This window comes from Myripristis murdjan, chromosome 23, assembly GCF_902150065.1.
Source record: "Myripristis murdjan chromosome 23, fMyrMur1.1, whole genome shotgun sequence".
Lineage (NCBI taxonomy): Eukaryota > Metazoa > Chordata > Actinopteri > Holocentriformes > Holocentridae > Myripristis > Myripristis murdjan.
In genome coordinates this window covers 26,599,126-26,620,804 of record NC_044002.1, presented here as the reverse complement: position 1 = coordinate 26,620,804, position 21,679 = coordinate 26,599,126, and the positions used below count along the sequence as shown (strand labels likewise).

The following is a 21,679-nucleotide window of genomic DNA, read 5'->3' as shown; positions in this document are numbered from 1 at the left end:
CACCACAGCAACCACACTCAGACGAGATTTGGTCCTACTGTCAGAAAGAACAAGACAGGTGGTGATACTGGAGCTGACACTTCGATGGGAAGACCGGATTGAGGAGGCTGGTGCGAGGAGGAAGGCACAGTATGCTGACCTTGCTGAAGATTGCTGCAGGAATGGGTGGAGGACATGATGCCTGCCAGTTGAAGTTGGCTGCAGATGGTTTGCAGGGCGGTCCCTCTGCAAAGCATACCATCTCTTGGGCACAGCAGGTGTCCAGAAGCAGCAAGTCTTCAAGAGAAGCACCGAGGCCACAGAGAGGGCCTTGAGATGGCTGTGGCTGCGGAGGAGTGAGCCATGGATAAATGCTACTCAGACACAAGTTGAGGTCTGATCAGCCTCAGCTGGGTCGCCCAGGTGGGGGTATCTGATGTTCAAGACCACCTGATGACCCTGGAAACATCATTGATGATGTGTCTGAGTGCATCAATCGATGTTTGTTCTAAGTGTTCCAGTGTATCCTATGTGCTAAAGGAGACAGCAAAGGAAGCATTGAGGCATCTTTCTTTAACATTTAGAGAATTGGAGCAGCTCTTATCATGGCTGCCACTTAGATACTACCAGCTCATTTCATTCAGTTAGGAACCTTCCTAAACAAAAAACACTCTTCAACCTCAGCCCTGGTGTTTTTGCTGCTTGTGTTTCCAGCTTGCCAATTCGGTTTATCTTTGTCCTCCTACACTGGAGTCTAACAAGTTCCTGTTGCCTGCTTGTTGTTTCTGCGTTTCGGTCCACCTGCCTACATTCACCGTGACACAACAAAGTGTTGCCCTCAGGTTTGCCCTAATAGTCGAAAGTCATTTGAATATGCAGTTGTTTATGTTGATGTTAAAATAATAATATGTACGTACACATGAAGTTAAAGGCTGGACATTTACACACCATAAATATGGAGGCCAGGTCTGTTTGATGCTCCTGGGCAGACTGACCACTGGGAACCTCTGAGCTCTGCTGCTGGACTCTGTGGAGGACACACACGCACACACACACACACACACACACACACACACACACACACACACACAAACGCGCACACACAAACGCGCACACACACACACACACACACACACACACACACACACACACACACACACACACACACACACACACACACACACCATTAAGGGTGTTGTGCTGTGTCATGATAACTGCTGGCAGAAACTCAAGATGAAAATGTTGCTCTGATTATTGGATGTGATGATTTGAAAGAGGAAACTCAACAGAGGATGAAGAGTCAAACTCATTTTATATCTCATGACTGTGAAAATGATATCACCTTGGATCAGTAGAGTGCTGTCCATCTTTGAACTCAATAGGTTTATCCATAGACCAGTCACTCCTCATGGACACACAGCTGGGTTCAGGGGGGGTCTGGTCTCTCCTGCTGGATCAGGATCAGATGAGATCAGACTTTATTGTCTCTCTTGACAGAAATTTGTCTTTTGAGAGAACACAGTTAACATAGAAGCATACAGCCTCTCCATACACACACAATGTATCCCTGTTCATGTACAATCAAACCACAGTTAACATACAGTAGCACACACAGATCCATACACACCAGTACACACTGAAAACACTGCAGGCTACCACACTGATACTGCACATTCCCCTGTTATCCATTCACTGCAGCAGATATTGCACGGCCTACACCAAGACAGAAACATGAGGAACACACTGAAGGTCTCTGTGTCCTTATCTAAGGACTGTGAAGATGATACTAACAACTCCATCTGTTCTTCATCACCTTTTTCTTTTTAAAATTACCTTTTTCGAACAAAGTTGTGTTCATATTTTAACAGCATATGATCAACCAGAGACTGGTCACTCCTCATGGACACACAGCTGGGTTCAGGTCCAGGTTCAGGTCCAGGTTCAGGTTCAGGTTCAGGTTCAGGGGAGGTCTGGTCTCTCCTGCTGGACTGGGCTTCAACACAACACACACAGAGCTTTTCCTGTGAATAATGCTGCTGTGCTGATTTGCCTGCTGAGCTCTGAGATGGAGAACAGTCATGGACAGTCAGAGATCCTCATCTCACCTCTTAGCTTTGGTCTGGCTGTCATGTTCCCCAGACAGAGAGCTTTCAGAGGCAGGGAGCCCCTCCTCTCTCTCCTCACACACATCCATAGCCGAGCCGACACCTTGACACAAACACAGCGGCTCATTCATAACAACAAGCTTTCCATCACAGGATATTTCACTCATGCATATCCATGTCGCCAGCTTAGATATGTTTGACTGAAGAGCATTTCTTATGTTGTTCCTCCTGCATATTTCACCACATGATCTGAGATTAAAATCAAACTGATGCTCACTTTGGCCGCCACTGAAAAAAAATTCAAGTAAACATCTTTAGACAATATTAATGTTGTTGACAAAATCAGATGTTAGCAATGAAAACACAATGGTACAAGGAAGTAAAAATGTCGATCTACAAAACATGAAAAGCACATTTGGACAGACATCACTGCCATCTTGTCATCCCAGTCTGCTCTCCAGTCCTCCAGTTCTAAAACACAATGTAGGAGCCTGTTCATCAAACATTTCTAATGATCCCTGGTCGGCTCTTTACCTGCTCAGTCACATCCACATCAAATCAAAGAGACTTTCCAGCTTCACCTGGAGAGGAAACACAGAGAGAGAAGACGCTGCTTGTTCTCCTGCATCAATTCTGTCTCTGAAGTTTTGATTTGCAGGCGAGGTCACATTCTCATAACTTCAGTATAAAAATAAAACCTCATCAAACTGGTCTAACCTGCAGCCACATGCCTACAGTCTGCAGCAACACATTCCTGGATCAGGTGATGTAGTTCCACACTGTGTAGAAATACCAAACAGAAATGTGAAGGACCTGTTGAACTTTCACTTTCAGCTCTTTCTGTTCAGTAGAATAAGACATGCAGCTGTGCAAGAAACTCTTACACTTCACATCATTTCAAAATGCCATCAGTCACTTACACTGACCAAAATGTAGTTATATTACATAACAAATCTAAAATAAAGCTCACACACACACACACACACACACACACACACACACACACACACACACACAGTGAAAAACAGAGGCTATCTGAGAGGTGGGCCATTGGCGCCCCCTCCTGGCAGGGACCAATGGCAACAAAAGGAAATATAACTTCCAAATCATTGTGGTCATCAAGTATGACATGTATTTTTATTGATCATGGGACTGATAATAACTTTTCTCCCCAACTGTGACCAGACGTTTGTGTTTCAGCAGGATGCCAGATATTGTAACAACTGATTAATATCGTGATATTTTTTTTTCCTTAATTTTAATTTCATGATTCAGATCTGGGTCTGTATTTATCATGAACTGCACACAGTTGTACAGGTGAGGTCACAGTTTCACACGTCAAAATCACAACGCTGACAGTTTCTCAGTCGCAGGCCAGAGATTAACCTGCTGGTGTCCCCTCCTTGCAGCTCCACACACACACACACACACACACATCTTTATGGGCCAAAGGATGGAAAAAGTGTAAGAGCCATTTATTCATTTGTTTTCCTTTGTGTTTATTGTTGGATGTTGCACTACACATTCTGAACACTGGGTGGCAGTTGTCTGTAATTGGGGGTGCAAATACACAGGAAGTGTAACTGAGTCACAGGTGGGTTGTCAGAAGGGGAGGCTGGCCCTGCGTTCCAATACCCATACTACCATACTATTTAGTATGCAAGTGAAAGAATGAGTATGTCCCAATACATAGTATGTCAGATGCAGTATTCCAAGAGTACCAGGATGTTGTACTACATCCGGTCAGATTTCGCAGTATGTATGTCAGCATGCTTCTCTGGCCATTCTGACCCACAATCCTTTGCTCAGCAGGAAGTTACGTCGCACTGACTGAGCTGCGTGTACAAGCCACGCCCACACAAAAACATGGAAGACAACAGGACACACACATCACACACACCTCGCTCAGTGACAGCAGCAGCAACAGGAAGACAGAAGATCAGAAATATGACAGACACACCATCCAAATAAAGCCACAGGATGGGCACGTTGGGGTTGAGGTAGCAGTATGATGTGTGGGCATGCTGTGAATGTGAAATTAATGAATCCAATATTATGCAAAAGCCTCATTTGAATTCCTGTAAAATCCCATATTGCCTGTGTTATATTGGTACAACTAATCTCAATCATGCCAACACTAATAATGATGGTGATACAGCAACACTTCCTTTCATGCATGGTTTATTTAATTTGACACTACATATTAGGACTGCAGTGATCTGATTATATACTGTCACATATCTTACAGTTTTGCAAGAATACGGTTACATCATTCAATTTTATTGTGATTGCACAGAGTATAAGTACTGATTCAGTGTCAGGGTTCAACTATGACTGCAATATAGAAGATTCTACCAGTATAGGGAGTGGTGAAAGTGTGGTATAAATAATGAATAAATATGACTAAATATGAATACACTATGGGCCAGGTATGAGCAGTATAGATGAGTAAACATATAAATAGTAAAAGACAAATATTAAGTAATGTAGTAAGAATGTGCAAGTATGTGACACTACAAATAAAAGTAATGTGTCTGTAAGGCTGCTTCACATGCAGACAGAATATAGTGCCAGCAGCTGCCCAGCTGTGAATATATTAAACAACAAACATCTGCCAGCAACAGAGAGCTATGTGTGAAGGGGGCTCATATGCCTGCTGGTGACTAGTTCAATAGACAGGCTACAAATAATATGGGTGTGGAATTGTTTACGTGAACATGTGAATAACTATGAAAATAACACTGACAGAAAAATGCATGTTATTATACTGTAAGGAATAATACAGCATGTAAGTATGACAGACGGCGGCGGAAGTGAGCAAGAGGGTCGGAGTTCAGGGATGACGTATGTAGTGTGCCCCAATAGTATGCATACGCATGAATACTGCATACTACACTACATACTTTGTAAGGACAGCTGCAGTACATACTAAAAGTAAAAAGTAGAAGTATGCGATTTGGAACTAAATAAATATCTGTGCTAATCCTGGAAAATATTACAACAATAAGTACATAAAATAAGAAAAAGAGCATATAAAAAAGTATACCAATATACACCATATATGGCACTGTTGAATTGTTGTCAAGTCCTGCAGGGGTGATATTCTCGTGATAAATTTAAAAGAATAACAGATGAATATTCTCTGAGATTAAATTTGTAAATTTATGAGCAAAAACCTCAGATATTGTCCAGGACAGCGTTGTTTAGGGAATTCTTTGAGGAAACCCTTGAATAACTTTCTTGACACTCCCATCGTGACAGAACGAGCAGCGTGTTAGAAATCTCTCTGTGGCAGCAACTTGTCATGAAAGTGTTTCTCCACACAGGAGGAGACTCTCACTCCATCTGACACAGAGACACTGAGGAACCAAACCAAACCTCAAACCCCGGGTACAGAGGCTGAGTGAATGTGGAGGTGAAGGTATGGAGGTGGATCAGTGTGTCAGAGGAGACGCTGTAGAAGGACAGAGAGCCAGCAGGCCAGTCCAGATACACTGCCACTCTGTGAGAGGAGGAGGGGGCAGGGAAGTGTGTTCTGATGTTGTTGTGGCAGACAGAGAAACTTTTATCAGAGCAGATGAGACTCCAGGAGTTTTTGTTCCCTCCAAGCCTGCTGTCAGCACCGCCACCTTTCCTGCTGATTCCTCTGTAAGTCACTGCGATATTAACCCGTCCTTTCCACTCAACCTCCCAGTAACAGCGACCAGTCAGACCATCTCTACACAGGATCTGTTCCCAGTGCTCAAATCTCTCTGTGTGATCAGGATATGGCTGCTCCTCTCTAACTGATGTCACCTTCCTGTTGTCCTCAGACAGGACGAGGAGTCTGTTTGCTGTGTTTGTGTCCAGTTTGAGTTCACAGGAATCTGATGGAGAGAACAAGACACAAAACACCAGCAGATTGTTATCTAACACACCTGTTGTCTTTATTATCTGTTGCTTTATAAACTGTTTCAGGTGAATTGTTTAACACATTCATGATGCCAGAAAACAGCAGAAGCTGCAGCTGCACCATCTAAACAGCTGAATGTTTGCTGCTTTGTGTTCAGGAGTCAAACTAAATCCACACTTACACTTCCTCAGGCCTGGTTTCAACCACTGCTCTCCACCATGGTCCACCCTGGAGGAAGAAACAGAGTCAGAGCAGCAGATTCTCTTTGAGGATGGAAACATGGGCAGTAAATAACCTTCCCTATGAAGGATTTAGCAGACTCATATCCACCATTCAACATGAAACAATATACCTCAGGCCTGTAGCAGACATTGTGTGTGTCTCTCCATACCTGAGAGCCTCCAGTCTCCAGGTTGGATCCTCCAGTCCAGCAGAGAGCAGCTTCACTCCTGAGTCTCCTGGATGATTGTAGCTCAGGTCCAGCTCTCTCAGATGGGAGGGGTTGGAGCTCAGAGCTGAGGCCAGAGAAGCACAGCCTTCCTGTGAGACCAGACAGCCTGACAGCCTGCACATGGACACACCAAACACAACATCACACCCTGATACACATACATATTTATCTAGGTGAATTCAGACAAATATTCAAATATTCAATTTCATTTAGTCCAGTTTGAAATCCCTTGAGTTCTCCGATCCTGACCTGAGAGCCTCCAGTCTGCAGTGTGGACTCTCCAGTCCAGCAGAGAGCAGCTTCACTCCTGAATCCTGCAGCTGGTTGTTACTCAGGTCCAGCTCTCTCAGACTAGAGGACTGGGAGCTGAGAACTGAGGCCAGAGCTGCACAGCTTCTCTCTGACAGATTACACACACTCAGCCTGGATGGACATTAAAACAGAAGAAAATGTCATAGTTGTCCGTTTTCCTGGGACACTACCGTCATGTTGCTAATTGTGATAATAATCTTACTTCATGGCAGCCTTATCTAAAAGCAATGGACATTAAACAGAAGAAAAGTTGTTAGGGCATAGTTGTTAGGGTTTCTTGGACACTGCCAAAGCCAATATCATGTCCTGAGGCAGAGTTTTGTGTCACATACAGGGCTTTCCTGGCTTTGGGCAGGGAGACGTGTGCAGCTGATGAGTACAGATGTCAGCACAGCAGCTCATTTCAGTCGGTGATTTCTTTGGTGCTAATTAATTTTTCTAGCAAAACAGCCAAAGTGATTCAGCTGAACACATCTCAGCCTACTTGTGTTACGGATTGCTCGATGGTGCTAAACCGTAATTCCAGTGTGGCTGTTTAAAGTTCCAGGAGTCTGATTATGTCATCTGCAGTGTGTTATTCCTCAACAGGGCATCTAATGTGCTTTGGTGACATTCACACTGAGGCGGCGTGTTATGGGAGTGTTTTAGTGCAACACTGTGGGGCCATCGCAAAATAGAAGAAACACAAATGGATTTTGTTCTTGTGGTTTGAAGCTGTGGGCCAGTAACACTGCCTGTCTTATAGATAGTCCTCGCTTGTAATGGTGCAATAGAGGAAAGGCAGCAATTGTACTGTGAGCTGGCTTGGATACATTATCCAATGAAAAGTATTTGAATTTCATTCATCTTCTAAACCGCTTATCCTCACTAGGGTTGCGGGGGGGTGCCGGAGCCTATCCCAGCGCACACTGGGCGGAAGGCAGTGAAACACCCTGGACAGGTCGCCAGTCCATCACAGGGCAGACAGACAAACACTGACATTCACACACACAGTCACACCTAGGGGCAATTTAGCTTCTCCAATTCACCTAACCTGCATGTCTTTGGATGGTGGGAGGAAACCCACGCAGACACAGGGAGAACATGCAAACTCCACACAGAAAGGACCTTGGGTGGGAATCGAACCCAGGACCTTCTCACTGTGAGGCAACAGTGCTAACCACTGCACCACCGTGCCGCCTGGTATTTGAATTTGAGCAGAATATATATGAAGTGGATAGAACCACTTTCAAAATGAGTTGGTTTGAGCAACAATTTCATCTCATCTAAACAAGAGGGGTAACGACAAAAGCAGATTTTTGACAATAACAATTTTTACTGGCTCTGCAAACCTGATGAAACTTTCAGGTTTATTTTTGGCACAATCAGGATAACTGACTGAGAGTCACTGAGAGCCAGGACCTCAGTTTAGACATATACACTACTCACAAAAAGTTAGGGATATTTGGCTTTTGGGTGAAATTTATGGAAAATATAAAAAGTTCACGCTACAGTGATATTATATCATGAAAGTAGGGCATTTAAGTCGAAGCATACACTGGTGATTTCCTCATCTCAAACAATTTCTTGAAACAAAAGCCAACAACAGTGGTGGGTATACCACAACAAAAAATGTCAGTGTCAATAACTTGTCATGTGCCCTTGAGCATCAATTACAGCTTGACAGCGACGTCTCATGCTGTTCACAAGTCGACTTATTGTCTGCTGAGGCATGGCATCCCACTCTTCTTGAAGGGCGGCCCTCAGGACATTGAGGTTCTGGGGTACAGAGCTCCGAGCCTCTACACGGCGACTCAGCTGATCCCATAGGTTTTCTATAGGATTCAGGTCTGAGAAAGTGCAGGCCACTCCATCTGAGGTACCCCAGTCTCCAGCAGCCGTTCCCTAATGATACGACCTCGATGAGCTGGAGCATCAAACACCTGATGTGAATTTTGCCGTTAAACTCCTTGTTAGAGAACAGCAACTTGTGCAAAAAGTACTGAAACATTGAACAGTTGGACATGTGCATTCAAACGTTTACAGAAGGTCACATTAAGTTTACCTGTAAAGGTTATAATGGATTTTAGGTTCATCCTGAAATTTCACCAGAAAGCTGAATGTCCCTAACGTTTTGTGAGTAGTGTATGTACAATTATTTTGGGAGCAGTAAAACAAACTGATCTTACCTGAGAGCCTCCAGTCTGCAGTGTGGACTCTCCAGTCCAGCAGAGAGACGCTTCACTCCTGAATCCTGCAGCTGGTTGTTACTCAGGTCCAGCTCTCTCAGACTAGAGGACTGGGAGCTGAGAACTGAGGCCAGAGCTGCACAGCTTCTCTCTGACAGATTACAGCCACTCAGCCTGGATGGACATTAAAACAGAAGAAAATGTCATAGTTGTCAGTTTTCCTGGGACACTGCCATCATTTTGCTGATAGTGATAATAATCTTTCTTCATGACAGCCTTATCTAAAAGCAAGCTGACAGTGAGCTCTGCATGCTGCTGTAGCTCACTGAGCTGAATGCAGCACTAACAATACCAGAGACACTGGTTTGATTCTCACTGTGTCCCTCATGCTGAAAATATGGGCACACATTGTACTGTGAGGTGGCTTGGATACATAATCCAATGAAAGGATTTTGAATAAATCTAAGTAAATATATAAAATTGAGTCATGAATTAAGAGCCACTCTGAAAATAAGTGGCTTTTAACAATTATGACAATAACAATGTATGCTGAATCTGAAGTCCTGATATACAGTTAGGACTATAAGTATTTGGACAGAGACACAATATTCATAATTTTTCCCTTGTACACACCACAGTGGATTTGAAATAAAGTCATCAAGATGTGACTGAAGTACAGACTTTCAGCTTTAATTTAAGGGGTTGAACAAAAATATGGAATTAACGTTTTAAGAATTACTGCCACTTTTATACACTGTCACCCCATTTTCATGGCCAGGTGTGACTTTTCCCTCATTATTACGTGACAAATTAAGAAAATAAAAGGTCTGGAGTCCATTTTAAGTGTTTGCGTTTACATTTGGTAGCTGTTGATCAGAACCCTCAACATGCGATCTAAAGAGGTGCAGGTGAAGGAGGCCATCATTAGGTTCAAAAAGCAAAATAAAACCTACCATAGAGATAGCAACAACTTTAGGAGAAGCCACATCAACAGTTTGGTAAATCCTGAAAAAGAGTCTTTTCACCTGAAGACCAAACTGAAGGCCCAAAGACCCACAAACCAGCAGCAGCTGAAGGAGCTGCAGTAAAGGCTTGGCAGAGCAGCTCAATGGAGGAAACTCAGAATTTGCTGATGTTGTCCATGGGTTCCAGACCTCAGGCACTCACTGACTGCAAAGGGTTCTCCTCCAAATATTGAAGATAATCCTTATAATTATACTTATGTTTGTTATATCACTGATTCTTGAGAATTTGGATAAATCATGTCCCACTAAGAAAAATGCTATTTCTGCTGGAAATTTACAACATTTTAATGAATAAAAAGAATCAAGGGCATAATCAGAGGGTCCTTTGCACATTTGTAAGGTTCTTTTATAGGTTTATTTTTAATTTGTATTAATTTAATGATTATATGTTGGCCCATGGCCTACAAAACCAGTTGTCCTTAGATAGGAGATAATCATTTCAACTTGATTAAAACAACACAAAGTAATAATTTCATTGAATAATATCTTTACCACATGAAAGAGTACATCATAATATATATTAAAAACTACAAACAATGGGTTTTGAACAATATTTACTATTATTTTGTGTTTGCTCAAAATGTGTCCCAGATATTCGTCACCACCGTCAGATATATATTTAAAAAATAATAATAAAAAAACTACAAGGTCAGTTACATTCCTGAGGAGCCCTTTTCAAACCTTCAGCTCTACTGCATGCTTCAAGACCACTCAGGCTCCTGGAAGTTTTCTATTTTCTCTTAAATCTCTTCATATTTTCGGACACTGCTACTGTCACAACCATAAATTGTCAACACCGTCACTTCTGTATAAAAAATATTAAATTAGATTATGGAATAAATGTATACTTTTTAAGAAGAGGTCTGATGCAGGTAGCAACAGAGGGGAAACAAGCTGGCTAATGTGAACAACTCATGCGTATCATGTGAAAGAGCAGGTTTTTGTCTCCACCGTCAGACGTCACCACCGTCAGGTTTTCTGTGTGACGGTGATGACTGAAGTCTGAAAAATGCTTATAACAGAGCTCAGGATTGTTCCTTTTTATACCAAATAGTTAAATAAAGTTGTTAAGCAAGAAGCCATTGACTTGAGTGGTATAAATTTTGGAATTGTATGTTTTAATGAGGCGACTGTCACCACCGTCAGAGGCAGTTATATTGGTTTTAAATGAATATGTTCACAATATGTTTCTTTGGTGCTGTTGAGTTATTAAAGTAATAGCCTCTTTAATACAAAAACATGTTTTTCAAATTAAAAAAAACATTAGGGTGACGGTGTTGACAAAAACAAAGTAGCCTAATAACTGGAAAAACCTATTTTATGAAAAAAATGCAAAATGAGGAGGTTGCACCGGTACATTGCTGAACAGCCAAGACCTTGGCCTATAATGATATACCTTCAGATTTTGTAATTTAACGCACTTTTTTTCTCAAAATTAAAACCTGTTTTATCCAAATTCCCAAGAATCAGTGATATGTAATTTGTCCAATTACATTTAAGCCTCTGTAATTCCAAAACAGTTGGCACCATATTTTTGCTCAAACCCTTCTACATGCTTTTCCCAGTCAGGAATTCCATTGGGACAAAAGTGTAAAAACATTTGGAGGAGAAAAGGCCTACAGAGCTCTATAAAACATTGTGTGTGTCTCTCCATACCTGAGAGCCTCCAGTCTCCAGGTTGGATCCTCCAGTCCAGCAGAGAGCAGCTTCACTCCTGAGTCTCCTGGATGATTGTAGCTCAGGTCCAGCTCTCTCAGATGGGAGGGGTTGGAGCTCAGAGCTGAGGCCAGAGAAGCACAGCCTTCCTGTGTGAGCAGACAGCCTGACAGCCTGCACATGGACACACCAAAAACAACAGCACAGTCTGATACAGATACCTGCTGGATTTTTTCAGCAGCACAATAAACAGAAATTAGCTGGGTTCATTCAGACAAATACTCAAATGTGTGATCAGCTTTGTGTTTTCATTTAGTCCAGTTTGAAAGCTCTTGAGTTCTCTGATCCTGACCTGAGAGCCTCCAGTCTGCAGTGTGGACTCTCCAGTCCAGCAGAGAGACGCTTCACTCCTGAATCCTGCAGCTGGTTGTTACTCAGGTCCAGCTCTCTCAGACTAGAGGACTGGGAGCTGAGAACTGAGGCCAGAGCTGCACAGCTTCTCTCTGACAGATTACACGAATTCAGTCTGAGGAGGAATTAGTGAAGAACAAGGTAAATTTAAAAATGTTAACTTTTTTTTCTTGTGTAATAAAGTTTACTTATAGTTCACCAAAGTCAACGTATTGAATATATCCAATTCTAAATGAACCTACACAGATTTCTTGGAGGCTTTGACCACTGGCAGCAGCCTCAGAAGAGCCTCCTCTGAAGCAGAGTATTTCTTCAGGTCAAACACGTCCAGATCTTCTTCTGATGACAGTAAGATGAAGACCAGAGCTGACCACTGAGCAGGGGACAGTTTGTCTGTGGAGAGACGTCCTGATCTCAGGTACTGTTGGATCTCCTCCACTAGAGAATGGTCCTTAAGCTCATTCAGACAGTGGAACAGGTTGATGCTTCTCTCTGGAGAGGGATTCTTCCTGATCTTCTCCTTGATGTACTGGACAGTTTTCTGATTGGTCTGTGAGCCACTTCCTGTCTGTGTCATCAGGCCTTGTAGGAGAGTCTGATTGGTCGGCAGTGAAAGTCCCAGGAGGAAGCGCAGGAACAAGTCCAGGTGTCCATTTGGACTCTGTAAGGCCTTGTCCACAGCAGTCTGGAGGAGGTTTAGTTTGGATTTGTTTAACACTGCAGACCACCAGGGTGTTGTTTGTTCTTCTGACAGCAGATTGACTGCAGAGTTGATGAATGTCAGAAAGACATAAAGAGCAGCCAGAAACTCCTGAAGGCTCAGATGGACGAAGCAGAAAACCTTGTCCTGGTGCAGCCCACGCTCCTCTTTAAAGATCTGTGTGAACACTCCTGAGTACACTGAGGCTGCTCTGATATCAATGCCACACTCTGCCAGGTCTGCTTCATAGAAGATCAGGTTGCCTTTTTCCAGCTGCTCAAAAGCCAGTTTTCCCAGAGACAGGATCATCTTCCTGGTCTCTGGAGTCCAGAGTGGATCTGTCTCAGCTCTCCCATGATACTTGATGTTTTGCACTTTGGACTGAACCAGCAGGAAGTGGATGTACATCTCAGTAAGGGTCTTGGGCAGGTCTCCTCCCTCACAGGTCTCCAACACGTCCTCCAGAACTGTAGCAGTGATCCAGCAGAAGACTGGGATGTGGCACATGATGTGGAGGCTTCGTGACGTCTTGATGTGGGAGATGATTCTGCTGGCCTGCTCCTCATCTCTGAATCTCTTCCTGAAGTATTCCTCCTTATGTGGGTCAGTGAAGCCTCTCACCTCTGTCACCATGCCAACGCACTCAGGAGGGATCTGATTGGCCGCTGCAGGTCGTGTGGTTATCCAGAGGTGAGCAGAGGGAAGCAGGTTCCCCTTGATGAGGTTTGTCAGCAGAACGTCCACTGAGGTGGACTCTGTAACATCAGTCAGGATCTGGTTGTTGTTGAAGTCCAGAGGAAGTCGACACTCATCCAGACCATCAAAGATCAACACAACCTGGAACTGCTCAAATCTGCTGATTCCTGCTTCTTTGGTCTCAGTGAAGAAGTGATGAACAAGTTCCACCAAGCTGAACTTTTTCCCTCTCAGCAGATTCAGCTCTCTGAAAGTGAATGGAAATGTGAAGTGGACATGCTGGTTGGCTTTGTGTTCAGCCCAGTCCAGAGTGAACTTCTGCGTTAAGACTGTTTTCCCAATGCCAGCCACTCCCTTTGTCATCACTGTCCTGATTGGTTGATCTCTTCCAGGTAAAGCTTTAAAGATGTCCTCACATGTGATTGGTGTTTCTGGTGTGTCTGGTTTCCTGGATGCTGTTTCAATCCATCTGACCTCATGTTCCTCATTGAGCTCTCCACTCCCTCCCTCTGTTATGTACAGCTCTGTGTAGATCTGATTCAGAAGTGTTGGGTTTCCTGCTTTAGCAATCCCCTCAAACACACACTCACACTTCTTCTTCAGCTTAGATTTGAGTTCACGTTGGCAGAGAGCAACAGGAGTTTCTGAATGAACAAACAAAAAACAGAGTAATTTATTTCAGAAGTGTGTGGATTTGCAGCTGAGTTTAGAAATGAAAATATTTCCATTTTCCCATCATTCCTCCCCTCCATCCTGTTCAAGGTGTTAAAATTCTCTTACTGCTCCACAGACGCTCAGCCAGCTCCTCCTGCTTCATTCTCCTCAGGAAGTGAAGTGTGATCTGCAGAAAAGCCTCTCTGCTGCTCCTCCTCTGCTCTTCCTCCTCACTGTCCAACACCTCCTCATCCTCCCTCTGTTTCTCTAAGCATTCTGGGTAATCTGGCCTCAGAGACCTCTGGATGTTTTTCAGCTCATTCTTCACAAAGGTGACGATGTTCTCCTCCAGCAGCTGGAACAGAAAAACATATGATTAAAACTTCAGTTCTAAACTTTGGACACAAAATCAGACAGGAAACAAAAAACAAAAAAAATCCAGCTTGCACAGATTGAAAGTCCTCACATTTTGGCTGCTATGAGCAGAATGGTTCTTCTAAAATTAGAGAGCAGCTGAAGTTAAAGGCTGGACATTTACACACCATAAATATGGAGGCCAGGTCTGTTTGATGCTCCTGGGCAGACTGACCACTGGGAACCTCTGAGCTCTGCTGCTGGACTCTGTGGACACACACACACACACACACACACACACACACACACACACAAACACAGAAGAGAGAGCTAATTTAAGTGTTTGTATTTTCTCATCTTGGCTCCATGTAGAACTGCAAAATGAAATCCACTGTAAAACATCAACATTAAGAACAGGTATGGATATGGATACAGCCCTCTGTCTGTACTCTGCATTCATTTCGTCCATCTTACAGGATCCCACCCACCCGCTTCACAAGTCCTTCCAACCCCTGCTTCAGGCCGCCGATATAAAGTCCCATTATCCAAGAAGAACATCTACAAAAACTCATTCATATGCACAGCCATAAACATTAAATAAACAATTAACAATGGACAAAATACCTTTGGTGCACTAGGTCACTTTACACATATCTAGTTCTTATATCTTGTCTATTTTTTACAGTTTTAATTTTATACTTGCTTCTATACTTGCTTTTAAGAATCAGAAATCTGTGTTGCATGACTGTTTCTAGTCAGTGTATTGTCTACTGTTTTATATGTTGAGCCACATCGAAGAAATTATTCTGTTACGACAGACAATAAACCTTTCTGAATGTGAATCTGAAATCATGGGGGCTGCGCAGCCGATAGTTCAAGAGAAACCAGTCTCTAAGCGAGACACGAAGAAGTCAGTCTCACTGGTAACATCAGAGGAACAAAACTCCTCCATTCTCCTGTGGTGATGTGTTTAATGACCTCATAGACCACCACTCTTTATAACGCGCCTCCACTTCTGCCTCTTTGTAGCAGGTCCATTATCACGACCTCCTCCACCGTCGCAACGCTTTTTGTTGTCACAAACTTTTGACTCTGAGCTGCCCTCAAATGGCTGTGTTCTTTTACATCCATGCCAACAGAAAGGACACATGGAAGCATGGCGGCAGAGACGATTACAGCATTTCGAACGGACATTTCTATTTTGTACGTAAAGAGAGCATAAATGAGTCTTAAGGTTGTTGTGCTGCGTCATGATAACTACTGGCAGAAACTCAAGATGAAAATGTTGCTCAGATTATTGGATGTGATGTTTTGAAAGAGGAAACTCAACAGAGGATGAGGGGTCATATATCTCATGACTGTGAAAATGATATCACCTTGGACCAGTAGAGTGCTGTCCATCTTTGAAAAATATAATCTGATCCATAGAGCAGTCACTCCTCATGGACACACAGCTGGGTTCAGGGGGTGTCTGGTCTCTCCTGCTGGATCAGGATCAGATGAGATCAGACTTTATTGTGTTTCTTGTCACTCTTGACAAAACACACACACACACACACACACACACACACACACACACACACACACACACACACACATGCACACACACAACCAACCTATGGCAGCACCTTAAAGCTAAACATGATGACATGATGATACTGCCTTTTTGCACATCATATTTTTGATTTATTTTATGTTAAAATTGTTCATATGCTGCTTGCTCCACACAATTTCTGATAATAAAAGTATTTGAAAATAGTAAAACGTTCTCCCTTCAATTTACATCTTTGTAACAAGTGTTTGGGACTTATTAAAGCCATCAAAAGCAGGTATTTTGTCTTTTTTTAATAGAAAAATGTAAAAATTTAATCGGCCAATATACCAGTTATCGGAATTTTTTATTCCCTAATATCGGCATTGGCCCCAAAAAATCCATACTGGTCGGGCCCTGATGAATAGTCAAACAAATTTTATGTCTGATGACTGTGAAAATGATATCACCTTGGACCAGTAGAGTGCTGTCCATCATTGAAAAATATAATTTGATCCATAGAGCAGTCACTCCTCATGGACACACAGCTGGGTTCAGGGGGGGTCTGGTCTCTCCTGCTGGATCAGGATCAGATGAGATCAGACTTTATTGTCTCTCTTGACAGAAATTTGTCTTTTGAGAGAACACAGTTAACATAGCAGCATACAGCCTCTCCATACACACGCAATGTATCCCTGTACATGTACAATTAAACTACAGTTAACATACAGTAGCACACACAGATCCATACACACCAGTAGACACTGAAAACACTGCAGGCTCCAACACTAATACTGGACATTCCCCTGTTATCCATTCACTGCAGCAGATATTGCACAGCCTCCACCAAGACAGAAACATGAGGAACACACTGAAGGTCTCTGTGTCCTTATCTAAGGACTGTGAAGATGATACTAACAACTCCATCTGTTCTTCATCACCTTTTTCTTTTTGAAAATTACCTTTTATCAGCAGAGTGGCGTCCATCTTTGAAGTGAATAGGTTCAATCATAGACCCGTCACTCCTCATGGACACACAGCTGGGTTCAGGTTCAGGTTCAGGTTCAGGTTCAGGGGGGTCTGGTCTCTCCTGCTGGACTGGGCTTCAACACAACACACACAGAGCTTTTCCTGTGAATAATGCTGCTGTGCTGATTTGCCTGCTGAGCTCTGAGATGGAGAACAGTCATGGACAGTCAGAGATCCTCATCTCACCTCTTAGCTTTGGTCTGGCTGTCATGTTCCCCAGACAGAGTGCTTTCAGAGGCAGGGAGCCCCTCCTCTCTCTCCTCACACACATCCATAGCCGAGCCGACACCTTGACACAAACACAGCGGCTCATTCATGACAACAAGCTTTCCATGAGTCAGATGGAAGTCAGCAGATATGAAACTATGGATTTGGAAAATGTCTGTGCAAGATCCGTTGATACAGTAATAAAATAGTATGTTAGATATTTATTTTTTCATTGTAATCACCCTTATTATTTTAGTTCTCATTATTGTTCTCATGAGGAAGTGACGGCGGCGCGCAGCAAACAGGGGCCGCGCGCCATTTCTCTTTCCTGCCGCTCCCCTTCCTTTGAAATCGACAGTTTAAAGTCCGGAAACATCCGAGCGACATCAAACATTTTATCATAAAATCCAGAAATAAACAAGCGCCCTGTTTCGGAATAAGCTAAACGCTTTCAGGTGTGAACGGTGTCGAGACTTTAAACGGTTCAAAAGTGTCAGAGAGCAGCTTTTAGGCGGAAGAATTCAATAAACGGCCCAAATCAAGTGAGAAGCCCAGAAGAGTGGGAGTGTGTTTGCTCGGCTGAAGCAACACACGAATGAGCAGCGAGCAGATGAAGCGGCTCGTCAGTGAGCCTTCAGTCCAACAGGATGACGGACTTGTCCTGACCTGCAGTGACTTGCTGAGTCCAGCTGCTTCACAGCAGCAAAACGCCAGTCTGACTGCACTCGTGTTCACACTCAGGTTCACACAGCTCCGACTCAACACTCCACTTCCTGTTCACACACACCTGTCACCGACACAGGAGACTCACAGCTTCTTTTTTAGGCTACAGTCTAATCGTTTACAGCAAAATGGAGAATCTGAGTCTTACCGGAGACGCTGATGGCGGAGTCACAGAACAAATGTTTGGTTTCTCTTTCGGTTCTAGAGCGGGAGGCGCTGTCTGTCGGTGACGGAGCTTTACCGCCACCTGCTGCACAGAAATTGAACTTCTTTCAGTCTCTATTTTATTACAGGTTTAATCTCGATGTTTATGAAACTGGGATCCTCTGGATCTTCATCATCACCTTCTCAGCACAGCAGAGGTCCTCTCTTGCAAAGTGCGTGAGCTCTTCTTCACTGGTTTCACACAGTTTTCACAGCCTTTTTCAAAACAGTGAAGACAGATCTCTCAGAAAGAGCCAGAACTCTCCTGGATTAACTGCGTCACACAGAAGGAAAACCTTGATTGACAACTGACAGAAAATGACTGGCATGAGTGTGACTCTGCGATGTGAAACTGTGTCAAACAGCTGTGCACAATTCTTCAGTCAGCAATCACTTCTCATCCATCCTGCTCTTTTTTTCCCTAGACATTTCCACCTAAACGTTTCCTTTGATTGGTTTTAATTTTATTTTTATTCATTCTGCATTTCTTAATTTGAAAGATATGTACAAAAAATAATGACATGAAAAATCTGATGTTCGACAAAAATGTATTTCAGTATCTCTGATTTTAGTTGAAATTCTTTATTGAAAGAAAGAAAGAAAGAAAGAAAGAAAGAAAGAAATAGCATCTTATTTTGGTGTGTGGATGTTGATATGACCCGTCCCCATGGGTGGACTGGTCATCGGCCCACCGATTAAATTATCATTTAAATAGCTGACCTGCCCATACAACCAATAGATCAGCGGCCCGACTGACACTGGGCTAACCCAGTCACATTGCTAAACAACCCCCTTTTGCGTAGTTTGGTCTCGCCTGCATAATGATTTCGGCAAATAAAGTCATTGCAAGAGTTCGTTTACTAACCACCGGACCGGCCCTTGAGACACGCTGCTCTGCGGCCCATTGGTTATTTTTCTTCACTGACACGGGGCTGGCCCAATCATATCACGAGCCTATGGCTCGGTGCGCCGGTGTGCAGTGCAACGTGGGTCGAACGTTATATCATAGGCGCAGACACGGGGAGAACATGCAAACTCCACACAGAAAGGACCTTGGGTGGGAATCGAACCCAGGACCTTCTCACTGTGAGGACAGTGCTAACCACTGCACCACCGTGCCGCCCGCGCAGAGAAACTGCGAGAAAAAAAGCGGCTGTCAATTTTCAAACCAATCGGACTTTTTCACTTTCGGAGTTTTTCATAATTTATTAGTATGAATAAAGTGTGAGCCCAAACTATGCAAAAGAGACATAATCCCCGATGGCAGAGCGGATTGTGTCTCCGTTTGCCATGCTGGAGTTCAGGGGTTCAATTCCCCAAGAGAAGAGTGCATTTTTACTTTAGTACCTCACTTTGTTGTTAACCATGACAGTGAAGTGATTCTGCCTGTCACTGGCTAGATGACACACACTGTGGCACTTAGGGTTTCTGTAATTTTCATTTCTGTATTGTTTGTGAATTTGTTTTGTAACCGAGGTGCTAAATTATAATTATCATTATTATTATTATTGTTATTATTTTCCCTTTGTTTTTGTTTTTTTGTTTGTTTTTTTGCCTTTTTTAATGCCTTGTTCTAACTTTATGGGTAGATATATATATACCAATCGAATCAGATTCAGATTTAAACAAGGATTTGTGTGGTATACTTTGTCACCATGACCTTCCTATGTGCAGTCTGGGCTCATTTTCAATTCATGCTGATAGGCACCTGTACTTACTAATCTGAAGTAGATGCCCAAAAGGCGTTGGCCAGTTGTGGCCTGTTCAATAGAATAAAAAAGTTCCAATTCATCTATTGTATTTTATTGTTCCACTATAGTACTATAGGCCAGTATGACTGGGGCAGCCCAGTAATTTGACATATTTGAACATTTTTTTAAAAAAAAAGTAAGGTAATAGTTGATTTTCCTGGTAATTAATTACGTTGACAACGATGTAAGTCAGTTACTTTTGAGTAGCTGTGCACAATTTAGTATATCAATATAGTTTAAGAGAGCAAAAAGACCGGAAAGGTGTGCGTTATCAAATGTGGTGGGCCAGTCTGGTCCAAAATGCCCGGGGCGATTTTTTGTCCCAGTCCGCCCCTGCCCGTCCCTCATGGGATTATTCAGAAACATGAAATAATAAGACAACATAACGTTCCGGTGGGTTCAGCCTCCGTCAGTTCACAGCACAAAACATAAAAATCATCTAGACATGAACAGAAACATAAAGCTGCTGCAGAGAGCGTTCTAGCAGATATCCCATAATAGAACAACAACAAATGTACAAACATCAACATAAACACGCAGTCCCCCAAGCGCGTGAGCCACTACACAAATCCAGTCAGAGCAAAATGTGCAGCGGGTCCCATTCCCACGTGGAGGAGCATTTTGGAGACGGGGGGGAGTGGCAGCGCAGACGCTGAGCTGCTGACCTGAAGCCGCATTGTTGAAATAATAATGGGGCCCAAAATGTGTGCGAGGCAGCGTCATATCATTTCACTTCACATTACACATCACTCGCAGAGCCACTTCATCATCAACGTTCAACACAGCAGAGTTTCTGTGCTGCTGAGCCAAAACTATTCCATCAGCACATTTCAGCTGAAACAGACAGACGCCAAGTCCAAAGTCACATCAAAGTCCGCTCAGTGTCTCCGTCACATTCCCACCTCCGGAGCGCAGAGGAGAGGCTCGGACTGTGTGGCAGCTCCCTGATGAGATTATCATCACCAGGAAATCCCAGATTACAGCAGATAGCAGAAAAAACTGCACAACAGCGCGACTATAGATTTCTAAAACAATATTCTGCTAATTCTGGACACACACACACACACACACACACACACACACACACACACACACACACACACACACACACATTGTCTTGTTCAGTCATCTCCACATATTGATTTTATAAAGCAGCAAAGTCTGAACAGCAGAGGCAGTGTTAGCGCTCCACCTACTGGTAACTCAATTACTGTAGCAGTGACATTTTTTAAAATGTTAATTGAAAAATATCAGTCATGCATAATTCCTACAATTATTAACCTGTGCTATATGTTTTTTTTGTTTGTTTTGTTTTGTTTTTTGTTTTTTTTTACCATATGCTTTTTTCATCCCCATGACCCAAAGTCCCTAATCCAATGAATGACTTCATACACACACACCACTTCCTCTTACTCTAATTAACTTCCAAAACAAACAAAAATATTTATAACAATGAATTTGTACTTTTTTTAAAAACGTATTTATGCTGTGGCATCTGTTAATATTAAATGAAATTGCTTTTTAAAACATTTTAATGATTAATGTTTTAATCTTAATTAACTTTGTCTTGAACATTAATTTTATTACCATTAATTATCTTTTTAAACTGGTTACATGCGGAAACAAATGCCAAGTTTCGACAACATTTCAGAGGTTTTTAGACGTCCGTGTGCAACAGAACTGGATGGAACAACATCTTCAGCGAGCTCATCAGGCAACGCTGACGCAACCGGAGGCTCACTAGAATCAGCACTGGACAGCGCCATGACCAAGCGGCCCTGATAAGTGGTTTCAGCACTGGACAGCGCCACGACCGTGAGGCCCTGATCAG

The 21,679-nt window shown here is 43.0% G+C and overlaps 2 protein-coding genes across 2 annotated transcripts in view; both read right to left on the bottom strand.

Annotated features, from left to right (window-relative positions):
- The window catches only part of LOC115355186 (NLR family CARD domain-containing protein 3-like), a 66,822-nt gene extending 49,820 nt beyond the window's left edge, over positions 1–17,002 (bottom strand). The window contains exons 1-3 of the mRNA XM_030045892.1: positions 16,897–17,002; positions 1,322–1,429; positions 928–1,006 (exon numbers count right to left, since the gene is read on the bottom strand). Coding sequence (XP_029901752.1) covers positions 928–1,006; positions 1,322–1,429; positions 16,897–16,964 — 255 coding nt within the window. The 5' untranslated portion in view covers positions 16,965–17,002. The remainder of the gene's footprint in view (positions 1–927; positions 1,007–1,321; positions 1,430–16,896) is intronic.
- Positions 5,162–15,863, bottom strand: LOC115355187 (protein NLRC3-like). Its single transcript, XM_030045893.1, has 9 exons — positions 15,780–15,863; positions 14,592–14,670; positions 14,176–14,404; positions 12,242–14,039; positions 8,908–9,081; positions 6,677–6,850; positions 6,368–6,541; positions 6,158–6,204; positions 5,162–5,950 (listed from the first exon to the last, which is right to left on the bottom strand). The coding sequence occupies exons 1-9, from the start codon at positions 15,845–15,847 to the stop codon at positions 5,421–5,423; spliced, it is 3,273 nt and encodes a 1,090-aa protein (XP_029901753.1). The 5' UTR covers positions 15,848–15,863; the 3' UTR covers positions 5,162–5,420.
- Positions 17,003–21,679: the final 4,677 nt, after the last annotated feature.

Coding starts and splice junctions, on each gene's coding strand:
- LOC115355187 (XM_030045893.1), bottom strand. CDS start 15,847: ATGAGGAGTGACTGCTCTATGGATCAGATTATATTTTTCAAAGATGGA. Junction 14,405..14,591: donor ACCTGGCCTCCATATTTATG/GTGTGTAAATGT, acceptor TTTCTGTTCCAG/CTGCTGGAGGAGAACATCGT. Junction 9,082..12,241: donor AAAGCCTCCAAGAAATCTGT/GTAGGTTCATTT, acceptor ATGTCCATCCAG/GCTGAGTGGCTGTAATCTGT.